Source organism: Pituophis catenifer, unplaced genomic scaffold (assembly GCF_029215685.1).
Source record: "Pituophis catenifer annectens isolate HBS135680 unplaced genomic scaffold, rPitCat1.0.hap2 SCAF_3, whole genome shotgun sequence".
NCBI lineage: Eukaryota > Metazoa > Chordata > Lepidosauria > Squamata > Colubridae > Pituophis > Pituophis catenifer.
In genome coordinates, this window is record NW_027256883.1 from 148,311,795 (window position 1) to 148,334,912 (window position 23,118).

The following is a 23,118-nucleotide window of genomic DNA, read 5'->3' on the forward strand; positions in this document are numbered from 1 at the left end:
ACTGATGGTATTCAGGGGTAGCACTTGACAAACAAATCAAGTAGACATAATTGCTTTTTCAAAATAAAAAGGTAAAACTAAGATATTTACAGAATATTCCCTGATTTTTTAAAAAACAAGACATAGCTTAATGTACTGTCCATACCTTCTTTTTTTTTTTTTTTTTTTAATTTGATTTATATGCCGCCCTTCTCCGGAGACTCAGGGCGGCTTACAATGCTTTAAGCAATAGCCTTCATTCTTTTGTATATTTTTATACAAAGTCAGCTTATTGCCCCCACAAACTGGGTCCTCATTTCACCTACCTTAGAAAGGATGGAAGGCTGAGTCAACCTTGAGCCTTGGAGAGATTCGAACCAGCAGAAATTGCAGGCAGCTGTGTTAATAACAGGGTGCACTAAACCCTTGTACTATCAAGGCTCTTTGCAGTTGTCTGGGAAAATCTCAAAGAAGTTATGTACTAAGAGCCTGGGCTCCCATTATTCTAAGTTAATACTTAAAAATACATTATGACTTATAAAAGAGGATTACCTGTACATATTTATATATTAAAAAAGCTAGTATGGAAAAACAAGCAAAAGTTATGAAAGAAGCTTAGGTGTACAAACTCTGGAATATTAAATGATTTTCAAATAGAACAAGAAATTTATACTAATTGGAATGCTCACTATGTACATGTAGCATTCATTAAATCAATAACCCTGATCTTGAGTTGGTATCAGTCAGGGGTGGGTTCTACTTACCTTTACTACTGGTTTGCAACGGGATTGCTTTGCTCATGTGCGCGCCAAGCTTTTGTGCATGCGCAGATCACCTATAACATCTGGGGTGGTGGGCGGAGCCTCCTGCTGGTTTTACTACCATTTCTTGCAAACCGGTCCGAACCAGGGACAACCCACCACTGGTACCAGTCAGGGAAATCAATCCTTCCACTCACTTAGTCCAAGATTCCCAAATGAGGAAGTGGTATTTCATTGCATATAAATAAGCATACAATAAGCATACAATATGATAAAAGTAAGTCAATACAAATTACGACCACAATTCAGCTTGAAATTTCCATTGCCAAGCAACATAGCTGTTGAGTTTTGCCCTGTTCTACATCCTTTCTTGCCACAACTATTCAGTGAAATACTCACTTGTTAAGTTACACTTAACACAGTTGTTAAGTGAATCTGGCTTCCCCATTCATGTCACTTGTCAAAAGGTCACAAAAGGTAATCGCGTGACCCCGGGAAATTGCAACCATCATAAATCCATGCCAGTTGCCAAGTGTTTGAATTTTGATCACATGACCAAGGGGGTGCTGCAGCGGCATAAATGTGAAAAATGGTTGTAAGTCAATTTTTAGCGCTGTTGTAACTTTGAGCCAAGGTGGTATTCAGCAGGTTCTGACCAGTTCTGGAGAACCAGTAGCAGAAATTTTGAATAGTTCGGAGAATTGGTAAATACTACCTCTGACTGGCCCCACCCCCTTCTATTCTCTGCCCAGCTGATCCCAGCTGATCAGGAAGAAATGGGGATTTTGCAGTAACCTTCCCCTGGAGTGGGAAGGGAATGGAGATTTTACAGTATCCTTCCCCTGGACTGGGATGGGGATGGAGATTTTACAGTATCCTTCCCCTGCCACACCCACCAAGCCACGCCCACCAAGCCACGCCCACAGAACCGACAGTAAAAAATTTTTGAACCCCACCACTGCTTTGAGCAGTCACTAAAAAAAATGGTTATGAGTCAAGGACTACCTGAGGTACAAAACTGATTCTACTGTAAGCATACTAGAATGGTATGTTTGGGAACATTGGCTCTTGAGCTCCATGGCTCTTATCTCTGTCAAAGCTTTAAATATCACATAGCTTGTCCTTGACTTCAGATTTTGACCTTCTCAGTGTTGGTGGATGCTGCCATCAAAGAAGCCTCACTACGTAGAATAGGGGGTGGGGAGCTTACTATGCACTTTGCCTTAGATAACAAAATACTTTGGGTCAGTGCCTGTTTTGCCACAATGCCTACTATTATGCCAAAACTATAAGGTGTTCCTGATCGTGGGCAAACTCTGATGCCTCTTTTTGATTTAAATTATGGACAGCTAACGTTTAAATGTAAGGTTTGTCACATGTAAAACAACAACAGCAAATCCTAGTCATTCTCAGATTTTACTTTTCAATCTCTTGTGATAGTAGAAAATCAGCCGATAGTCTTCCTTCTCTGTCATGCATTATCGACATTCTAATTTTTGCCATGCTATCTCTGAATGATCTGGGCTTTCTAGTTTGCTGTCTCAGCATGTGACAATGTGACCTAGTGAGCTAAATGTGGCTGACAAATGACAGACTTTGGCAGAAACCTTGTATAGATCCCTAGCCTTACATTTTAATGAACAACAAGACAGAGAAGAGCCCTTATTCATGTTGAATTTCACAAATGTTTGTTCTCATAATCTACGCAGTGTAGGATGTCCTTTTCCCAAGCATATTGAAAGTTTATTCCCTACGATTCCATTCCGTCTCTTAAAATTTTCAGTCCAATTTCAAAGTTCAGTTTGAAATTAAAAATGTGAATGTCTTTGTTCTTTGTCTAAAATGCCTAAAAGGAAGATATTAAATAGACTTGGTAGGTCCCAAGGGTTTTCAAATCCGGAAAATAATGAAAGGACAAAATCCTAAATGGAAAAGATAATTCTTTCAATTGTCCAGTAAGGATTGAATGAGCTCAGAGACCTGTGGAATTCTGACAAATCTCCCCTCCAGAGTGAATGGATCTCTAATAATACGGGGAGAAAAACTGTGGGAAATTGGAGTTTTATATTTTTATCATCCCTATTCAGTCAATTCTTTCATTAATAGTGCAGAATTGAGGAGGGATCACCTTCTTTCTTCTTTCAATCTCTCTTCTGCCACTTTATATACAAAAGGTTTAAACATGGGATAAAAGAAAGGCCACCACCCATGCTAATTATTCACAATATAATTTCTAGTAGCTCTGGAAAATTTTGTGCCTTTTTACGTATAGAGATATAGCTAAATTCTCGCCTGTCTCCCTGCATTTTCCTGCTTTTGCCAGTTAACTATTGTGGCGTTTGCTGATGTTTAATAAATAAAGATCAAGCCATGTTTTTTTTTTTCTAGCAGAACTGAGTTGTGTGTGTTTGCTCTGATCTGGGTAGAGGGATTGAGCATGCTAGGTGAAAATTAGATTGGAACATTGAAATACGTTTCCAACATTTTAGGCCATCTAGCATGATTCTAGACTCCTGCCATATGGTGCATATGTGGTGATGCTATCAAATATGTTGCCATCAGATCGTAGCACATGATGTGATGTAAAACAAAACATTTTAGCAAATTCAAAAAAAATCTTCTGGAATGTATAGGCAAACTTATGGAGTTCAGAAAATGACCCATCTCAAGATTCTCAGAATGATGAAGAGGTAGGCAATTTGTTGTCCTCTCACAATCTTTTCCACCAACTTTGGCTGATAAGAGTTTACAAAAAAAAAAAAAAAAGAGTTTACAATCCAAAATATCTTGGAGACACTGGATTGCTTACATTTGCCTGACGATATTAAACCACCACAAGAGAAAAATTCTAAGGCAAATTAATGCAGAAAGAAAGTTACAGTATGTACAAAGTTTATAGTTTGAATAGAAAGTTTTAAATTTCACAACTTAAAAGCACGTAGATGCATTTGAAAAGAAACAGAGCCTTAATGTGTATTAATAATTTAAAATCACAATTAATTAGCCCAATTCAATAATCCTTTGGCAAGCAGAACAAATAACCAGTTTTTCATACTGAGACCTAATGCTCCATTGTGCAGATAAGCAAATTAATTCGTTCCAGATGTTATGTACTGCCATAGTCACTAGTCTTATTTTTGCCCAGATTAGGCTAGCATAGGTAGCCCCAGATAGCTTTTACGGTTCTTCAAAGTAGAAATGTCCAGAGAATACAACCAAAATACAATATAAAATAACCAGAGTGTCTTGTAGGAAAATATACTATTATTAGCATTTCATACTAAATGTGAACTCTGGTAGTCTTTTTCATTGTGGATGAGAGCCAGTTTGGGCTATTGGTTAAGGTACTAGGCTAGAAAGCAGGAGACCATGAGTTCAAGTCCTGATTTAGCCATGAAAACCAAGTGGGTGGTGTTGTAGGGGAAATAGGAGGAGGAAGATGTGTTGGATAGGTTCACCACTTTGGATTGTTTGTAAAAATAATAAAGATGGGATACAAATAAGTAAGCAAATAAACAAGCAAACAAATAAAATTATCTAGAATATCACAGATTAGTTGCCATAGTTCTGCAGTTGGCAATTTATCACCTGGAGCAGGTCTAGCTCAAGAAATATACTTGGCAGTATTGATAGACAACATGATGCCTTTTTGAGGCATCTTAGACTGATCATGGGATAACCTCCTTCCTGAAGGCAACAGACATGTATTGGAGTGTAGATTGGGCTTCATTGTGGTGCCTAATATCTCACTGCTGTTTAATACCACTTCCATATGCTTGCTTGTTGCCTTTCAGAAAAATGCTGTATTGTGCGAACGGATGTTGTTTGATCCGATTCTTTTCCTATTCACTTGCAGCTCTTTATCAGCCCAATTGGAAAGAACTTTTAATTAAAAGTTAGCCTGAGAAATGAGTCAAATCATCATGGACAATTCAGGACAATGGGGAAAAGTGGGGAATAATGTCTGTTGTCACTCATAGCATCTTCTATCTGACTCTTAACAACCACACAGGTAGATTTTCTCCATAATAATCTGTCCCTAGTAGGGTCTTTTGGGGATTCCAATTGTACATTCACTCACTGCCAGTGTAACTGAGCCCACCCACCTTGCTACTAGTTGTCCTCCTCTTTTGTCTCACCTTCCCAGCATTAGAGCCTTCTCCAGAGAGCTAAGTCTCTACATCAGAGGTCTTCAAACTTGGCAGCTTTAAGACTTGTGGACTTCAACTTCCAGAATTCTCCAGCCAGCTGAATTCTCCAGCTAATTCTCCAGAGAATTCTGGAAGTTGAAGTCCACAAGTCTTAAAGCTGCCAAGTTTGAAGACCTCTGCTCTACATAATGTGTCCAAAGTAGGACAATTTGAACCTGGTAATTTGTACATTGAAGGAAAACTCTGGAGTGATTTGTTTGGTAATCCATGTGTTTATTTTTTGGTTGCCCACAGTACCCTCAGTTCTTGTTCCTACATTGTCACAATTCTTTTTACGGACTTCAGCTGCCATAATGTGTTTGTATGACTCACAGTAGAGAAAAGCGTAGAAGATTTTTCTACCACATCTTCTATGTTGGCATGAGAATTCCTGTTCATTGGGAAGAATGCATGGTGGCTGCATGAAGCCCTGGCCATCCAGGGATGTGCATCATGAACATCTGTCATGGCAGTAGAAATTGGCAGTAGAACTCAGCATTTGCAACATATGTGGTAATATTAAGAAAGAGCGGTGATGATAACGTTTTTATATAATTGTTTTAAAACTTATTTCTATCAGAAATCTCTCCAAGTACAAGTCTGAAATCTATTATGAAAAAGAAAGAAGCTGGTTTCCACGAAGGAAGTAATGGCACCAAAAAGAACCTTCAGTTTGTTGGGGTAAATGGTGGGTAAGCATCAGTGGAAGGGACAAGATTGCCTTTTCATTTTATAATGCTTCATTGCATGTGTGTTCAGAATGATACGGACATGTCTGATGTAATGTAACTTTGTTTATTCCTCTTCCATTCTACTGTGGATTAGATCGCTATCAAAAGTTGCCAAGAAGCAATAAAGAGAATGTAATTAATAGGGCTCATATATTCCTGCTTCAAGCATAATTGATTCCTTGCTTAGTGATCAAGGAGAAGCTCAACCCACGTTTCAGAAAAAAAATGATATTTGTTCCAATGAATGAGTAATGGACTATGCAGTGAGCCTCAATACAAGTAGTCTTCAGGTTATGATGGCAAATGGGACCAGAATTGCCATTGCTAAGTGATGGGGTTGTAAAATGCAGTGTCATGTGACCACATCACTAAGTAATGACAATTCCAGCAATCCTGTTTGCCATAATTAAGTACAGGTTGGTAAGAAGTATGGACCTCACATGATTGCGACTTCTGACTTCCTATTGGCTTCCCCAATGCCTTTGCTTGTGGGACATTGGTAAGGGATGTCAGAAATTGTAATTGACTACAGGGACAATGTGACAGCCAGAACTCTTGAGGACTGCTCATAAGTCCTTCTTGTTCAGCACCATCGCAAGTTTGAATAGTTGCCAAATGAGCAGTCATAACTTGTATGCCACACTAGTGTTATTACTTAATTGTTCATACCATGCATTACTTTCTTTATATTATCTTACATATCTTATTCCATACTGTTATTGTATTTAGCCTTCAATTTAACCTTCTTCCTCTTTGGATTTCTAAAGAGGAGTCCAAATAATTTCATTACGATTGTTACCCCATTTTCTCTTACAAGCCACCATTAAAAAAAGCACACGGGAGTTCTTGAATCTATTACTCAGAGAACTGAAAGTGTTGTACAGTTCACAGTTTGGGACAATTACTATTATAGGTTGCTTACAGTCAGGTCCTGCCAGTTTCTGGGAGGCTTAATAGTTCTTGGCTCCCAGGGCATCAGGATCAGTCAACTGCACCTTTCCCCCATGTTAATCAAATCCTTTCTCACCAGTCATAAGTCATCCCTGTCCCTTGGCTCCAAATCTAAATGTACAATTTATTCCATAGCAATATTTCCCCCTGGATTTTTTTTTTTAAGGGTAAAGCAAGCATATAAAAATGACCACATGGAAAATGGAAGTTTACTGCAGTTGGCAATTGACTCAGTCAGTAAATGAGCAGAGTCAGCGGCTACTGATGGTTGAAGGAGATTATGTGGCTACCTAGGGGCAAATGGCCATTTATTTCTGCATCATTATACTCAGGATTACAGTAACGCCTTCCTTTTCCTTCCTAAGAAGCAAAACAATCCCTGCTGGAAATAAGAAAGTTAGGCAAAGACAAACATCAAGAGGAAGAAAAAGTATCGGGAGGGTAGATCAAATCTCCTAAATCAACAGCTAATGTAGGCACATGCAACACTAATGGACACCTGGAGATCTTAGGCTGGCTGTAGCACTCTAAGCTCCTTTTAAAAAACCTTTTAGGTCCCTCTTTATCTGCCTTACTAAAATTCCAGTGTCTAGTCAATGAAGTCTTGTTTCCCCAAATATTAATGCAGTCTTGTCCCCATCCCAAAGATTGCTCGCTCCCGTTTGTGCCCATCTTCCTTTGCCATGAGTTCCTGCCTCTAGCAGATTATTCCATGTCAGCAGAGGAAGCAGACTCATTTCTGCACTAGATAATAGCCTAGTTTTTTGAACTGAGTCTTGCTCTTCCTCCACGTCTAGGACAACTCGCTACAGCCATACCAACTTGCCGACAACTTGGCCACGACCAACTTGCCGAGGGACAATTCACTGTGGAACAGTTCCATGCGGGATAACTCAATGCAATAAATGCTATCTGCCACAGTTTCTTTGACATTATTTCCATTTTTGTCAATGGAAATAATGTAGAAGAAACAGTGGTGGATAACATTTATTGCATTCAGTTATACTGTGTGGAATTGTCTTAGTGGCGAGTTGTCCCACGGCCAGTTGCCCATGGCGAATTGGTTGTGACGAGTCATCCTATTCCCCCCCACTCTACTCCTCCTCTACCATAATGACTAAGCAGAAATGAGAAACAGTTATTGTGCCTCAACATACTGAAAAAGCAATCTTTAAATGGATATCTTGGGCTGTTTACTAAATACTAATCAAATTCTTCCTGAATCTGGATATAATTGTTGATACAGATCTCTTCCTTGTGATTTTACTAGAGTAAGGTCTGAGCAATCCAGGAAGGTGTGCCAAGACATTAAATACAAAGGCATGGTTTATTGTGAACCACAATAGCATTTTTTTAGATTTTGTGGGAAAGTCTTTGCACAATAATCTCAATCTGGTTCCATCTAATATCACTCATTAAGTAATTAAAACTAGTTCTTCATTAATAAGTGAGCTCATTGACATATCATGTTTGTCATATTTGTGGAAATGTTTCAAATTATTTTAGTTGAATTAAGTGTCTACAAAATAGGGATGACTTAGTTAGGTACGGAATTATTGCTTAAATTCACACTCAGGTAAGTCAGTTACCTAAATCAGATGAGCCTACTCATCAGATCTGGACTGATGAGAATGAATTTTTTTGGTTCAAAAATTTGAAAGTGCACAGTATTCTTAATCATTGCTCACAATATTATGATTACTTCTGTACCTAAACTGATGTTTTAGGTGCCATAGAGCAACAAATTAGTTATGGCATTGGGAGAAATTTGATTTTTCTTTCATTACTCTCATTTTTAAATGCCCTATGAACCTTTCTAGTTATAACATCATCAAGCATGTGCAGAAAGAAAGATCAATCAAACATTGATTTCTTCATGAAGCAGTAAATACAAGCTAATTCCATGGTTTACCTTCACACTAAAACCCTTTAATGCAACTCCTTACAATTTAAAACAAGTATCGTCAGGACAATTCTTTTAATAACAATTAATTTACAAATCTAGGACCATTTAGTTTGACTGCATTTTGCAAACTTTCAGGAACAGCCTATTGTAGCAAAACCACTTTTAAAAAGTAACTTACTGATGTAGGAACTGAAGAACATCATCAATAAAAAGAGTGTAGTTATGCAACGGCTAATGGCTTTAAAATGCTCTGACACAGAGGCAGTTTTGCTTTTTTAAAAAATGCACAAATGGCTACCAGTGGCTGCTTGTCTTGATCTCTATCTGCTAGATGCAACATGCTTTGAATGCCAGCTGTTACAGAGCAACTGGGAAACCTCCCCCTCCCTTCCTTGTTTGGAGTTATCTGAATGTATCTGGTTGACCTTTGTGTGGCCTAGAATACTCATTCCCCCCCCCAAAAGCAAAATAGTATACTGTGTTATTCAAATATATGCGCCAAATGCCTCTTCTATTTACTTGTCCATCCAGCAGTAAAAATGAATGTCAGGAATGCATAGATTAACAGGATAAATTTTTATTCGATGTAAAATAGCAGCATTGCTTTGGTATTACTGATACCAAAGCAATGCTGCTATTTTACATCGAATAAAAATAACAATGAGACCAGTGTCTGTCATGTATATTTCCAGGTAAAACAGCCAGTTTGTTTTCCCCCTTTGGCATTAGCAGTCGATTGTGTTTCTAGGAATTAATTTATTCTGTCAATAATGATGGTAGCTACACTTTTATGCTCATTTCCTTGGAATTAACTTCCATTCAACTTAGGCTAAGCAAACACTTGATTGCACACACTACTCTTAAGTCATAATGTGGTTTTGATTGAGGTTTTTAAACTTATTGGCTTGGTGTTTTGTTTGAATCCTGGCAATGGTGACTTATTCAACAACTGTGATTAAATAAACCATGCAGTGTACAAACTCAGTCACCTAATAATTCTGCATGAGTAGTACTGCAAACTATTCAAAAAAAGCTCTAGCTAAAACATTACTATAATTCTTTCAAGATGATTATTTCCATCATCTATCATTCCTCTCTCTCTCTCTCCCTCTCCGCCCCCTCCCTTCCCCCCCCCCCCCACTGCCCATCTCACCTTAAGTGACTCTGGGTGGTTTACAATAAAAAACCATATTTTTCAAGTCAGCTCTGAGTTCAGAGTTATCCTAATTTCAGATATATATTTTATTATTATAAGCAGTAAAAAAAATTGACCAAGAATAAGTCAAAGAACATACATATCAACTTCTTTGCATCTTAAATCCATATGTCTTGCATAGGGTGAATTTTAGAGTTAAACATTTGGGGCTGACTACTTGTTTTGCTTGTCAAAAGAGAAAACTAAGTAATGCCTGGTGTTCATATTCAGTTATGAAACCACGTCCAGCGAAGATTCTAGCTGTGAAGAAAACTCCTCTGAAGGTGATTCAGATAATGAGATGGACAGAAAACATGGGAACGAGGAGCAAAGTTGGGGGGAAGAGGTCAAAGAAGATGAACAATCAACATCTGCAACTCCTCCAAGTGCAAAGAAGGACCGCGATCCAGGAAAACTAGAGGAAACCACACAATCAACAATGCAAGATAAAGCTGAGAGGTAATTACAGCTTTGTATATAACTGCAAGTAATCAGCCCATAACAATTTGTGTTTCATAACATGATCTGCAGGTGAAATATGTAGTGAGAAAAATAATATCTATGTTTATATAAAGAAAAGTTTTAACACTGATGATATTTATTGATACAGATAGTCCTCAACTTATTAACATTCATTTAGTAACCATTCAAAGTTGCAACCACACTGAAAAAAGTGACTTATGACTGTTTTTCACACTTATAACTGTTGCAGCATCTCTATGGTCACATGATCAAAATTTGGACACTTTGCAACTTGTTCATATTTATGACCGTTGCAGTGTCCTGGCGTCATGTCATCCCCTTTTGCAACCTTCTGACAAGCAAAGTCAACAGGGGAAGCCAGACTCGCTTAACAACTGTGTTACTAATTTAACAACTGCAGTGATTCACTTAACAACATTGGCAAGGAAGGTCGTAAAATGTGGCAAAACTCACTTAACAACTGTTTCACTTACAAACAGAAATTTAGGGTTCAGTTATGGTTGTAAGTGGAGGACTGCATCTATTCTTTGAGCAGATCTTGGGTTTCATGTAGAATGTATAGTTAAATCCATATATTTAATTATAAAGCTAGCAATAGATTTATAAGCATCTGTTTAAATTAGCAAAATTAACTTTGGAATAGTGATGCTGGGAAAAAAAAGGCAGATGAGAGAATTTAATGTTTAACCTGTGGGCCACTTTTCCTTCATCAAAGCCTTGAGCCATTCTGTAGACAATGGCATCGTCATGCATACAGTAACTTACCAACAGTTGTATAATTCTTGTGAAGGAACTTTCTTTCAAGGAAACTCCTGATGAACTGGAGTTCTGCTCCTAACTAAGCAGGGTATTGTGTGTATGAGAATTATGAATATAATCTAAGAGAAATCATGCAATCGAATCTAGCATGCCTCACTCCATTGGATTGTGGCCAGTGTTGGTAATATACTTATTAACATATATAATTAAGAGCCGCCATGGTGCAGTGGCTAGAATGCAGCACTGCAGGCTACTTCTGCTGACTGCCGACTGTCTGCAATTTGGCTGTTCGAATCTCACCAGGCTCAAGGTTGAGTCAGCCTTCGGTCGGTTAAATGAGGACTCAGATTGTCGGGGGCAATATGCTGACTCTGTAAACTGTTTAGAGAGGGCTGTAAAGCACTGTGAAGTGGTATGTAAGTCTAACTGCTATTGCTATTGTAGGGATGCATTTAAATTCTTGCTGTAGCCCTAATTGCTATTTTGACTTTCTGCTTTGAACTTTTCCAATAAGTTCAGAGATAAGTACAAAGAAGGGTCTTAATAGTAAAAGTAGAATTGGTAGTAAAGGAATAAAAAGGAAAGTCATTAAGGCTTGAGAGATTTATAATAAGATCCCTTGTCCATTGCCATATCTATATTTTTTTCCAATTCCCAATCACCATTCCTTATGTATTTCTTAGATAAAAACACACAATTATGTTTTTCATTTTCAGATTTAGACCCTCGGGAGATTTTCTCAAAGGGTGCCAGATCTTAAGCAAAAACTTGTCAGAAATAAGGACCACAAAGGACAAATTCCTGGTACTCCTGTTTTTTTTTTCCCATTTGCATTTTAATCATGTGTTTCTTTTATCTTTCTTTAAAACCTTATAATTTACGTTTAATTTTATATATGAGCACTGACCGTTAATAGTCCTAGGAATTTTGAAATTCCTCTTCTCAAAAACCAAATTGAATTTTGGGGTAGAATTTAATAACTAGGTTAAGTGTAAGCGCAAATAACACATTCATAAATATATGTCATCCTTGTGACAGACAACAATAAAACAATGTCTTTAGTTCTTTTGTAAAAAAAAAAAAAAGACAATGCATTGCAGATCTCACATTAGAACATGTTGACCCTGCAGAAATAGCTTTAACCTTTTTTAGCTACAAAGAAAGTGAGGCTGCTGGACACAAAGATTCAAAAAAGGAGATCAAGTCTCCTTTTTTTATTGGTCTTTTGTTTTTATTGGTCAATGTGTTGCTGAAATCCACATTTGGAGGACAAATTTCTTATGTGTACAGTGTGTGCTTGGTATCTTTCAGATAAAGTTAAGCTGCATGCCACAGAATTCTTAGCTAGCACAAGCCCTGGCTAAGCCAACTGATATATATTATTCAAGACAAGGTTAAAATACAAAATTGAAAACTCATTAAAAAAAAAGGAGAGGAAAAAATACAAAACACAACAATCAAAACATTTTTTTTAAAGTGCATCAAAGGAAAAAAAAAGACATATACACATATTATCCCCTCTAGCTGAGTACTGATTAATATTATTACAACATTAGTTCCCACCCATTGCAGAACAGGCCCTTCCAAAATTTTTATACTACTAAATCTATTTGCAAATTGTTGATCTGTCTCCTATATGTTGTGTTAGTGACAAAGTAGTTAACAGGAAAAACAATGATAGTAATACAAAACAAAATTAAAGTTGAAAAACTCTCTGTTGAAATTAACAGAATAACATAGTTGGAAGGGACCTTGGAGGTCTTCTAATCAAACCCTTCTCAGGAAATCTGCTGTCCCACTGCTCAGGAAACCCTATACCGATACCATTTCAGACAAATGGTTGTCCAATCTCTTCTTAAAAACTTCTAGTGTTGAGCATTCAACAGATCTGGAGGCAAGTTATTCTCCTGATTCATTGTTCTAACTGTCAGGAAATTTCTCCTTAGTTCTAGATTGCTTCTCTCCTTGATTAGGTTCCATCCATTGCTTCTTGTCTTGCCTTCAGGTGCTTTGGAGAATAGGTTGACTCCCTCTTCTTTGTGGCAACCCCTAAAACATTGGAAGACTGCTATCATGTCACCCCTAGTCCTTCTTTTCATTAAACTAGACATACACAATTCCAGCAACTTTTCTTTATATGTTTTAGCTTCCAGTCCCCTAATCATCCTTGTTGTTCTTCTCTGCACTCTTTCTAAAGTCTCAACATCTTTTTTACATAGTGGCAACCAAAACTGGATGCAGTATTCCAAGTGTGGTCTTACTAAGGCATTATAAATGCCTGTCAACAAACTGTCATTGTAATCCAATTGTAGAAAGTTTACCACTGTCTATCCCAAATTCTATCTTGTCTATCCCAAATCATTCCAAAAGTTAGAAATAATTCATCCTGGGTCAAATACCCATGTTTGTTTCTTAATAGCATCACTTGTCAATTGCTGTTTAATTAAATATAATAAATTATGTCTGCAGAATAAATCTATCTTCTGATCAAGGTGCAAAGAGAAGTAATTGGCAATTAACTGTAATAACTGTAATGTTTAATCTATACACATAAAACCTGCCTAGAATCTGAATGGATTGAGCCAAAGTATGCATGTCAGAAATAAATAGCATTTTTTGTAACATGAAGTCTGTTTCTTAGGAAATAGTGAAAACATGTTCTGGTTATCTGCCACATTAGGAAGGAAGTGTAGTAAGGCCAACAAGTTTCAGTATAACTGGTTTTTAAATTATAAGTAAATTATTTATTAATCAGCTTTATATCCTATCCCTATTTAGTACAATTCAAAGTCACCTAAGTAATTCTCCTATTTGCCCCATAATCACAGCTCTGAAGGAAAGGGTGGCTGAGAGAGCGAGTGATTGGCCTAAAGTCTTCCAATCCACTTTCATGTCTAAAGGAGAACTAGAAGTCCTAATTTTTGTTCCAGCATCTAAACCATAACATCACTGACTTTTAAATATTATAGTTTACTTATCTGGTAGCAATTAGTTAAAAAAAAATCCAGCTAGGTAAAATACTGAAGATTGAGGTGTCATAGATTAATCATCAATTCAAGCAATGTAGCTGAACAAAATTATACTACCGGTATTTAAGGGTTCTTACTCTTCTTCATCCAATAATTTTAGGGGCTATATCGGAGAACAAAACAACAGAAAGAGTGTAAAGCTATCCATTTAGAAGAATTAGGTGGGTGTCAAATAAACAGTGAGTGTAAAGAACTTTCCAGAAAAAAAAAGAGAGAAATCCTTCCAATTATTAGCTAGACATGCATGGTTTATTTATTTATTTGTTTATTAAATTTATATGCTTCCCATCTCACTGTTTGAGAGACCCTGGGTGTCATATAAAAACAGTTAAAATCAATGCATCTGAAATAGAGAAATAATTGCTTAAATATGTACTCTGATATATGATACAGCTGAAGGGACAACTCTTGAATATATTCCCCCTCAGAATTTAATGAAAGGAACATTCTAGTAGAAAGTAGCAAGTAATCCAGTTATTTCATATGCCATATTATTCATAGCTTTTAAATAAAGCAATAGATTTCCCCCTAATAAATGAAAACCCATTTATTTCCAAGAGGCCAAAGTGAGATTATTATGGTTTGGGTTGGGAGTCAAAAAAATACAAACATGGTTGGACAGTTTACCTACACCGTTAACCTAACTCAGATTCTGATCCTTTTAGAGGCATGTGTTGAGCACTGTGTGTCAGGAGTGGTTTCGGATCTCGAGCAGGAAATCTTCGTCCTCTGGAATTGTTGCAGCTTACCTCCAGGAGATTGAGGCGGTTCATCCCCATCTACAGAGTGTCATTGTCAATTTAGCCGATGGAAATGGCAACACAGCCCTTCATTACAGCGTTTCTCATTCAAACTTTTGGATTGTGAAGCTTCTTTTAGAGACAGGTAAGAATCCTTAATTTATGCTTTCTTTTCACTAGCTGGGCTTTGAAAAGTCCCATTGAATTGGCTTTTTTCATTCCATTTTATATTGCCAAATCTGGTGTCATAGATGCCTGGTACAAACTACAATGACAAAATGTGTGTTGTTGTAACCCCTCCCCTGCCTATCATTCTTATTTCTCAATGTTGGACCTATGTATATTGCATTATGATTTTGTGACATGTATTTTGATTGTCATTTTGGTGGATGTTCTACTAAGTTTGTTTTCCTACCTGGTATACAGTACATCACACAGGTGTCAAACTTGCGGTGTCATGCTGCCCTCACGTGACATATCGCGATGTTTTTTCCATTCGTGGAGCTGAGGTGGGCATGGCCTGCATGTGATGCATCCAGGCCACAGTCCGCCAGTTTGACATCCTTGCTGTACATGGAAGAAATCAAAGTATAGTATAATATATTGTTATAAGACTTAAAGAGTTACAATTCTCTCTCTCTCTCCCTCTCTCTCTCTCTCTTTCTCTCTCTCTCTCTCTCTATCTATCTCTATCTCTATCTCTATCTATATATGTAATGTAAATATTGTTCAAGTGTGTACATTTTAATACACATATAACTATAATTATTTTTTAGGTTTTAGCTTTAGGTTTTAACTTCAGGTTTTAACTTTAGGCTTTCTAGATTTACAGTATGCTATACCTAGAATTATTTTGTGAATTGAGCAGCCTAACAAAACAAATAAATAATCATGTGGGTCTTCCCTTGTTGTATTCCTAAGATTCAGTAAACTTGACAAAGCGGGCATATAATGTAATCTTCATAATCTAATTTGGTTGAAAGTTGTTTCATACTTTAGGCGTCAACCTCATTCGCTATTTATCTGTTAGCAGGTGAATGAAACTTTTTAAATATTTCATGGCATTCGGCACATTGAGTATAGGAGTGCATACAACAAAAGTACATATTCTATGTCAAGAGTTGACCTAATACTTCATAATTAGGAATTGTTACTTGGAAGCTTTTTAAGATTGTAAGAGAAATCTATAATTCAGAAAGAATAATTTCATACAAGGGAGTGATCGTTAGATCAAATAAGAAGAGAGTCTTGTGAAATTCTCATTCAATAAACAGGAATGCAGTTTCTACTGAGAAGAAAGAAGCTTTGTTGCTATTGAGTTGGCATGCCAATCTATAAAATGTTAGAAAAGTGGCATATTATCATAAGTGTCTATAAATCAATTGTTGCGCGAAAACTTCATAACTCCAGAAGATTCAAACAAGGCTGTTTTGTTCTCTCGGTAGATTGCCCTCGGGCAATTATGTTCAGAGCTACACACAGACTTTAAATACTAAATTGTTTCAAGTCTTTATGAAAAAAAGGAAGAATGATCTGAAGTTCTAGTAATGATGCAAAGGACACCCTATATTTCTCTTTTCTTACTGACAGCAAGCAAATGTTTTTTATCAACTTTGCTGCTTGGGATAATTTCTTAGAAAAGCACACATTCTGCTTCTGAACTACCTTTTTCTACTTGTTTACTCATTAGAGTATGTCCTTTTGCTCTTTTACTCTGCCTCTTTCTTTGAGGAATTCTACCCCAAAAAACCATGGTTATTTGGAAGTTTAGCAGAAAAAAAAAAGGATGGTTAGATGGATTGCATGGATGATGATTAGGGCACTTTGTATTTGATAGGAGTACAGGAAATATGTGGAAAAATTATACATTCAATTAGACACGATGGATAAGATCTTGTGTAAGTCCTAAATAATTTTTGTGGGTTGGTTCTGTTTGACTAAATCTGGCTCTAATCCAATATATATTCTCATAGGTAAGGTAACTCTTACTTTTCCTATTCCTTCCTACCTTTTTTTCAGTCAGAGTCCAAGTGTATTGCAACATATTTTGAATGAAATTAAATTCTGTTTACTATCTCAGCACATTTTCTTGGCTGATATTCAAGTTGGCGTTAATTGTCTAGACAATTTTGCATACTACTGACCTCTGCTGACCAGGGATAAAAATGTCACTACCATTTATATTTGCAAAAGGGTGACATGCCAAGATATTCTTATAAGATGTCAACAAAAAAATTCTGAAAATACTTTACAAATGTGTTCAATAATCTCTACCAGTAAACATGAATTACTGTCAGCTTTGGAAGCCATATTAGGCCAGAAGCTTCAATGCTGCTACCTTCTCATGTGTGGGAAAGTAGGAGGGGGGATTAAGGAGAGGGGTTGTTAGTAGACATAATAGCATTCTTCCTGTCGGTCAAGGTCAGGTTGATCCAGCATCTGGAGAAGGAGTGGTCAGGAGGTTGGATCGAGATGGAACGCACGTTGATTAAAGCATGTGATCGATTGGGGGGGAAGGGGATGGTTTTGGGAGCTTTGACTTACTGAAGGAAAACCCGGGTTTTTCAGATTCGTGTTTTCCCAGATGTGCCAGTTTGCCTATTCTAGTAAAGAGAACTTTGGAAAAATATTTGCTTCCGCATCTTTACTTGGAGTTAGGGGTTTTCTGGAACGCTGACATTACCCTTCCTTGGATGAAACTAAATGAATCAAGAATTCTTCATTTTGCTATTAATTTAAGATGACTTGTTATGCTTTTGTTTTTGTTTGGTGGTAGATTCTAAATAAAGCCAAAGAAGTAAAGTTGATGGAGGGAGGGAATACATAACTCTTATAATTTCCCCAACAAATTTTTGAGAAGTTTCCATCAGTGGTGGGTTTCAAATTTTTTTACTACCGGTACTGTGGGTGTGGCTTGGTGGGCGTGGCATGGCTTGGTGGGTGTGGCTTGGTGGACATGGTAGGGGAAGGATACTGTAAAATCTCCATTCCCATCCCACTCCAGGGGAAGGTTACTGCAAAATCCCCATTTCCTCCCCATTTCCTCCCATTCCTCCTCCCTTGCACTCAGGAAGCAGATAATAGATGGGGTGGGGCCAGTCAGAGATGGTATTTACCGGTTCTCCAAACTACTCAAAATTTCTGCTACCGGTTCTCCAGAACTGGTCAGAACCTACTGAAACCCACCTCTGGTTCCCATTATGATTTTCCATGGCCTGAAAAGACATGTGAATATTGTCCCAAAGGTGCTTTTTCAAGAGGCAACTGGACTTTCTTTGTTTTTTCCTTGAAGACATCTTGTTTCTCATCCAAGAAACTTCTTCACTTTCTTGAAAAGCCAATTGCCTCTTGAAAAAGTACCTGTGGGACAACCATGACCTGTTTGACTGATAATCTCCATAAACATGTGAATATTCTTGATAAAACCTATCTTGTAAATTAACTACCCTAAAACAGAAGCAACAGAAAGGGCTTTATTGGTTAGTGCAATTATCTATACATCTTCCTGGTTTATGTAATGATAAAATATGGGGAAGAATGCATCCTAAATTAAGGTCAGAGAGGACTACAGCCATGCAACTCAGCATAACTAAAGGTTCTGCTGCCAATGAGAGGGGTTGTCATTCTCTCTCTCATTTGGTGCAATAGAAGTGAGGAACATAATCTATCAGTTTTTGTCTATGTAGATATAAATGCTTAAGACAAAGACTATTTTCCTTACTTACATGATACTGAAATGTGTATTAGGCAGAACTGAATCTGCCTGTTACCCCAGAAGAGAAGGAGACAGAGAACAAAAAAATAGGTTGTGGTCTTTTCTATTGTGTGAGGTCCATCAATATATGGGTACAATAATGGACACTGTTTTTGTTAGAAGGTGCTAGGACATGGAGTCTCCTTAGAAGATCAGAATGTAAAGGTTCTGGACAGCCCATACTGTAGTTATTAGATATCCTAAATAGTTAATATTCATGCATCTTAATGTATTGTTTTTGTAAGTCTTGTGACCATTGACCTTGTGAGCTTTGGGGTTCCACTGTAGTTACACATGTAGTGAAAGATATGTTGTTGCAGCTAGCTTTGGCTCCTAATTTGCTTTGGCTCCTAATTTAATTAAGCATTTCCCCACAATGTGTGGGAGCTCCTTAGAAGAATGTAGACTTCCTATTTCTCCTTGTGCTGTTCTTGCTTCTTTTGAGTCCTGTTGATTCTTGTTGGTGGAAACCTTGCTGGCAGTAACATCATGGATACAGATACAGTGACCATTCAGCTGAGGTGAAACCTCTTCCTCTGTCTACTAACAGAGTTATTCAGTGGAGGACCAGCTCAGTTGAGGAGAAGTAGCTCATATCCTTAATCAAACTAGGTATGGGAGGATTAGATTTTGAGACTATAAATCAATCAATTTTGGAAAGTCTTCTTCTCCAATGACTGATATCTAAATCTTTGTTTTGTTTTTCAGGTGTTTGTGATGTGGATTATCAAAATAAAGCTGGGTATACAGCAGTAATGATCACTCCACTTGCATCAGCAGAGACGGAGGAAGAAATGGAAGTAGTCAAGAAGCTCTTGCAAGAAGGCAATGTCAATATAAGGGCTAGCCAGGTATACTGAACTTTTGGCTAACTCCAAAGGCTATTTTTATATGATCATTTTCTCCAATAATGTTTCATTATTTATATCTTATTAAATTATGATGTGATATGCTTATATCAATCTAGGAGAAAGAACTCCAAAATAAAACCTGGGAAAAAACAAGAATAAGCACTTTTTAAATACAGTAGCTAAGAGAACTCAACAGGTTTACAGTATTTAGAGATGTTTTGATCTGGAGACAATTTCATCACAAGGAATCTAATTACTGAAAGGCCAGTACTAAAGAGTTCCTTCGATTGGAACATAAACTGTGAAGATCAGTAATCAAGGAAGACTTTAGATGGTTAAAGTAGAAATGAAGCACACTAAATTAGGTAGTGTAATCCTAGCTGGTTTGGATTTGGTCCATTTTACAAATTGCAAAACTTACTAAGTGCATCTCCTCTAGAGCTACTCATAAGTAATTAGAATGTAGAAGTTTAAGAAGTGGAGGAATTTGAAATTACCTCAAGGTTTACATTGGGTAAGTGCCATAATGCTGCAGAAAGGTTTTGTGGAGATACTTTTTGCTCAATATGTGCTTTAAACCATGTAAACACACATTCTACTTCCAGTCCTAGACATTAACAGATGGATTAACATCAACATAAATAAAATCGACCACATAACAATAATAAAAAATACCAGAAGATGGAGGTACAAACTATTGAGAGTTTTTATAAGTGCAGATTGTGAAACAGCCTTCAAATATACATGTATACAGGTTATACCTATATACTGTATTTGTGGTCTGAAATCTCTTTGAAAGGTAAAGAGATTAGGAATGCCATCAAGATTTGATTTGGTATATATATGATTTTGGTATTTATATAATAAATCTAACATATATATTATATATGTTACATAATATATTATACATTCTATATATTTTTTTTTATTTGATTTATATGCCGCCCTTCTCCGGAGACTCAGGGCGGCTTACAATGTGTTAAGCAATAGCCTTCATTCTATTGTATATTTTATACAAAGTCAGCTTATTGCCCCCACAAACTGGGTCCTCATTTCACCTACCTTAGAAAGGATGGAAGGCTGAGTCAACCTTGAGCCTTGGAGAGATTCGAACCAGCAGAAATTGCAGGCAGCTGTGTTAATAACAGGGTGCACTAAACCCCTGTACTATCAAGGCTCTTATATTGTACATATAAGATCAATATAAGGACCCATTGATACATATAGGCTATGCAAAAGTGCACTTAGGCACTATGAGAAGAGATAGGCATTGTGAAAACAGAAATAGGAAAAAAAGCAAACCAAACAAAGATTTCAAAGAAGAAAAGATATAAGTGGTTTCATAACAAGCTATCACACTCAGAAAAAATGGAGAATGAATAGTTTTCTGCAGTAAGAATATTGAGGATTGTTACATCCTCAAACCATTGTTACATCCTCAAACCCTCACAGCTTCAACCTTAAACTGTCTGCCGTGGACCTCACCCCATTCCTAGGAGGTCCGTAAATGGTGTGTGTGTTGTGATCTAGGCTTCCTGAATCATTAAAACACATGAGTAGTCCCAAAAACCTCTTTTATTGCAACAGCTGTGAATTACGTTCATTCACAGCTGAGTCCCAATTAGTTGCAGAAACTAATTCGGGACAATCACCAACCTTTATCTCCCTTGACACGCTGCCAAAGACCTACTTGGCAAAGCCACACGGAGTCCAGAATCAAACAGAGATGCCGACTGGGAACAGAATTAACAATGTTGCTTTCCTGCAAAGGGTCCACGTGCCTTTGCTCTTCTTTTAAGCCTTATGGGAGGGGCTAATCATCTCCAGGCCTTACTCCTGAGTCGTCCCTTTTGTTTTAACTTTTTGTGCCTTCTGGCAGATCTGCGCATGCGTGCACTAGGAACAGGCTCCTCCTGTTCATCTGCCTCTCTAATGTCTGATTCTGGAGGCTCCGGAGTCCACACGTAACTCCCAGATGACCCTGGCCCCATCTATGTCTCTGACGCAGAGCCCTCGTCCGAGTCTTCCCCAGACTCCATGTCAGGCCCATGTTCCTCCCCAGCCTCCTCACTATCTGACTCTGCTGCCAGCTCCGTAAGCTGCTGGCGGACCACAACAGCGTGCATAAGCGCACTAGTGTGCCTACCGTCCCTGTCCTATTGTCCTCATTTATTTGTATTCATTTCCTTCGTTCATGTCCATGTTCATATTTATACCTGCTATCTTGTACATGTTTGACAAACTAATTAATAAATAAATAAAATAAATAATTGAACATAAACTTTCAGCATCAAGTAAGAAAAGACCCAAAAAGAAATCTAAATCAAGAATGTTAACAATAACAAGACGACAAAAAAAAGAAGAAGAGACATTTTAAAGAAGAATTTTAAGAAAAGAATTGCAGGAACATTTACTGCCAAAGTAGGATTTATACAAAGTAATCCAGAAAAAGCATCTAAGAGATTTGGTTGAAGGAAAACAGAAAAGCTGTACCAAAATAGTTTACACACAGGATTGTAGAACGATAGATACATATATAGACAGGGAATCTATTCAGGAACAATTTCACTTGAAATAGTTGAAAGTTATATATGATAGGTAGTAAATTGTTGGTAAATAAGAACAATGGATGTGCAGGGTATAGATGAAATGCTAACTAACTGTAGGAGATTGGGCCCCTAAATTCACAAATGGCACAAATGCCAAGTATAGAGGAAGAGAATATAACCTGGAGTAACTGGGAGATTGGGGGAAAAAATCAGTCTATTTATCTATGCCAAATGAAAAAGATGCAAGACAGCGTGCAGATTTGCAAATCATTGCACACTTTCCTGATGCAAGCAAACTTTAGATTAAAGTCTTATAAAAAAGAATAAAACTAGATATGGAAAGAAAAATGCCAAATGAAGATGCAGAGGAACAGGTCATCAGATGCCTAGCATAAGATGAATAATGTAGGGAAAGAAAGGGAAAGAAGGTTATAATGTAATGTATATAAGGTATTCTGAAGGTATGCCTGCAGATTGATATTTTACCAATGAGGATGAGTGAATGAGTATGGTATAGCAAAATTGAATACATGATGTGTAACCCTCATTTAATGATATTTTATAGGGTGGACAGACTGCCTTAATTTTGGGAGTGAGCCATGATAGAGAAGATATGGTGAAAGCATTGCTGTCATGCAATGCCGATATAAATCTTCAGGATGAGGATGGCCTATCACCATTAATGGTGGCTTCTCAACATGGTAATTTGGAGATGGTGAAACTTCTTTTATCTCATTCAGGCTGTGATCCTGCATTAGTGGACAAGGTGAGAAAAAATAGATGTTTCCCACATATTTTGGGCTATGTGCTCCATATATGAGTTCTTACTTACAAAATTATTTGGACTAGGGCTGTTTCCATAATGACATCTATTTGAATTGGTGCCCAGTTGGATGAAATCTGTTAGGCAGGCAAAAAAATATTTCATGCTTTTGATTTAATAAAAAAGTGTGGTTATTTTAAAAGATTTGGTGCGGAGGTCTTTTTGATTTAAGATTATCCTAGTTTTAACAAGCGTTTCAAACATGGCATTATTGACAATCAGTTAATATTTGCAATTTCTTTTTTACAGAGTACAGACATGCTATATTTTCACGATATTATACTGTGTGCTTTTTTAAAGCTGTTTGCTTGCTTCTTTTTGTGTCAGTTATAAAACTAAAAACAAATAAAAAAAGATCCTGAAGTTTGAGCCATATTGAAAAATAAGCTTGCCAGATATTAACCCCAGCAAGTTTCA

General features: G+C 37.2%; 1 protein-coding gene across 1 annotated transcript in view; it reads left to right on the forward strand.

Moving 5' to 3' along the window:
- Positions 1–23,118, forward strand: part of KANK4 (KN motif and ankyrin repeat domains 4) — a 76,869-nt gene that overhangs the window by 49,373 nt on the left and 4,378 nt on the right. Inside the window, exons 4-9 of the mRNA XM_070941287.1 lie at positions 5,511–5,622; positions 9,945–10,172; positions 11,672–11,759; positions 14,650–14,869; positions 19,187–19,329; positions 22,444–22,644. Of these exons, the coding sequence (XP_070797388.1) occupies positions 5,511–5,622; positions 9,945–10,172; positions 11,672–11,759; positions 14,650–14,869; positions 19,187–19,329; positions 22,444–22,644 (992 nt within the window). The remainder of the gene's footprint in view (positions 1–5,510; positions 5,623–9,944; positions 10,173–11,671; positions 11,760–14,649; positions 14,870–19,186; positions 19,330–22,443; positions 22,645–23,118) is intronic.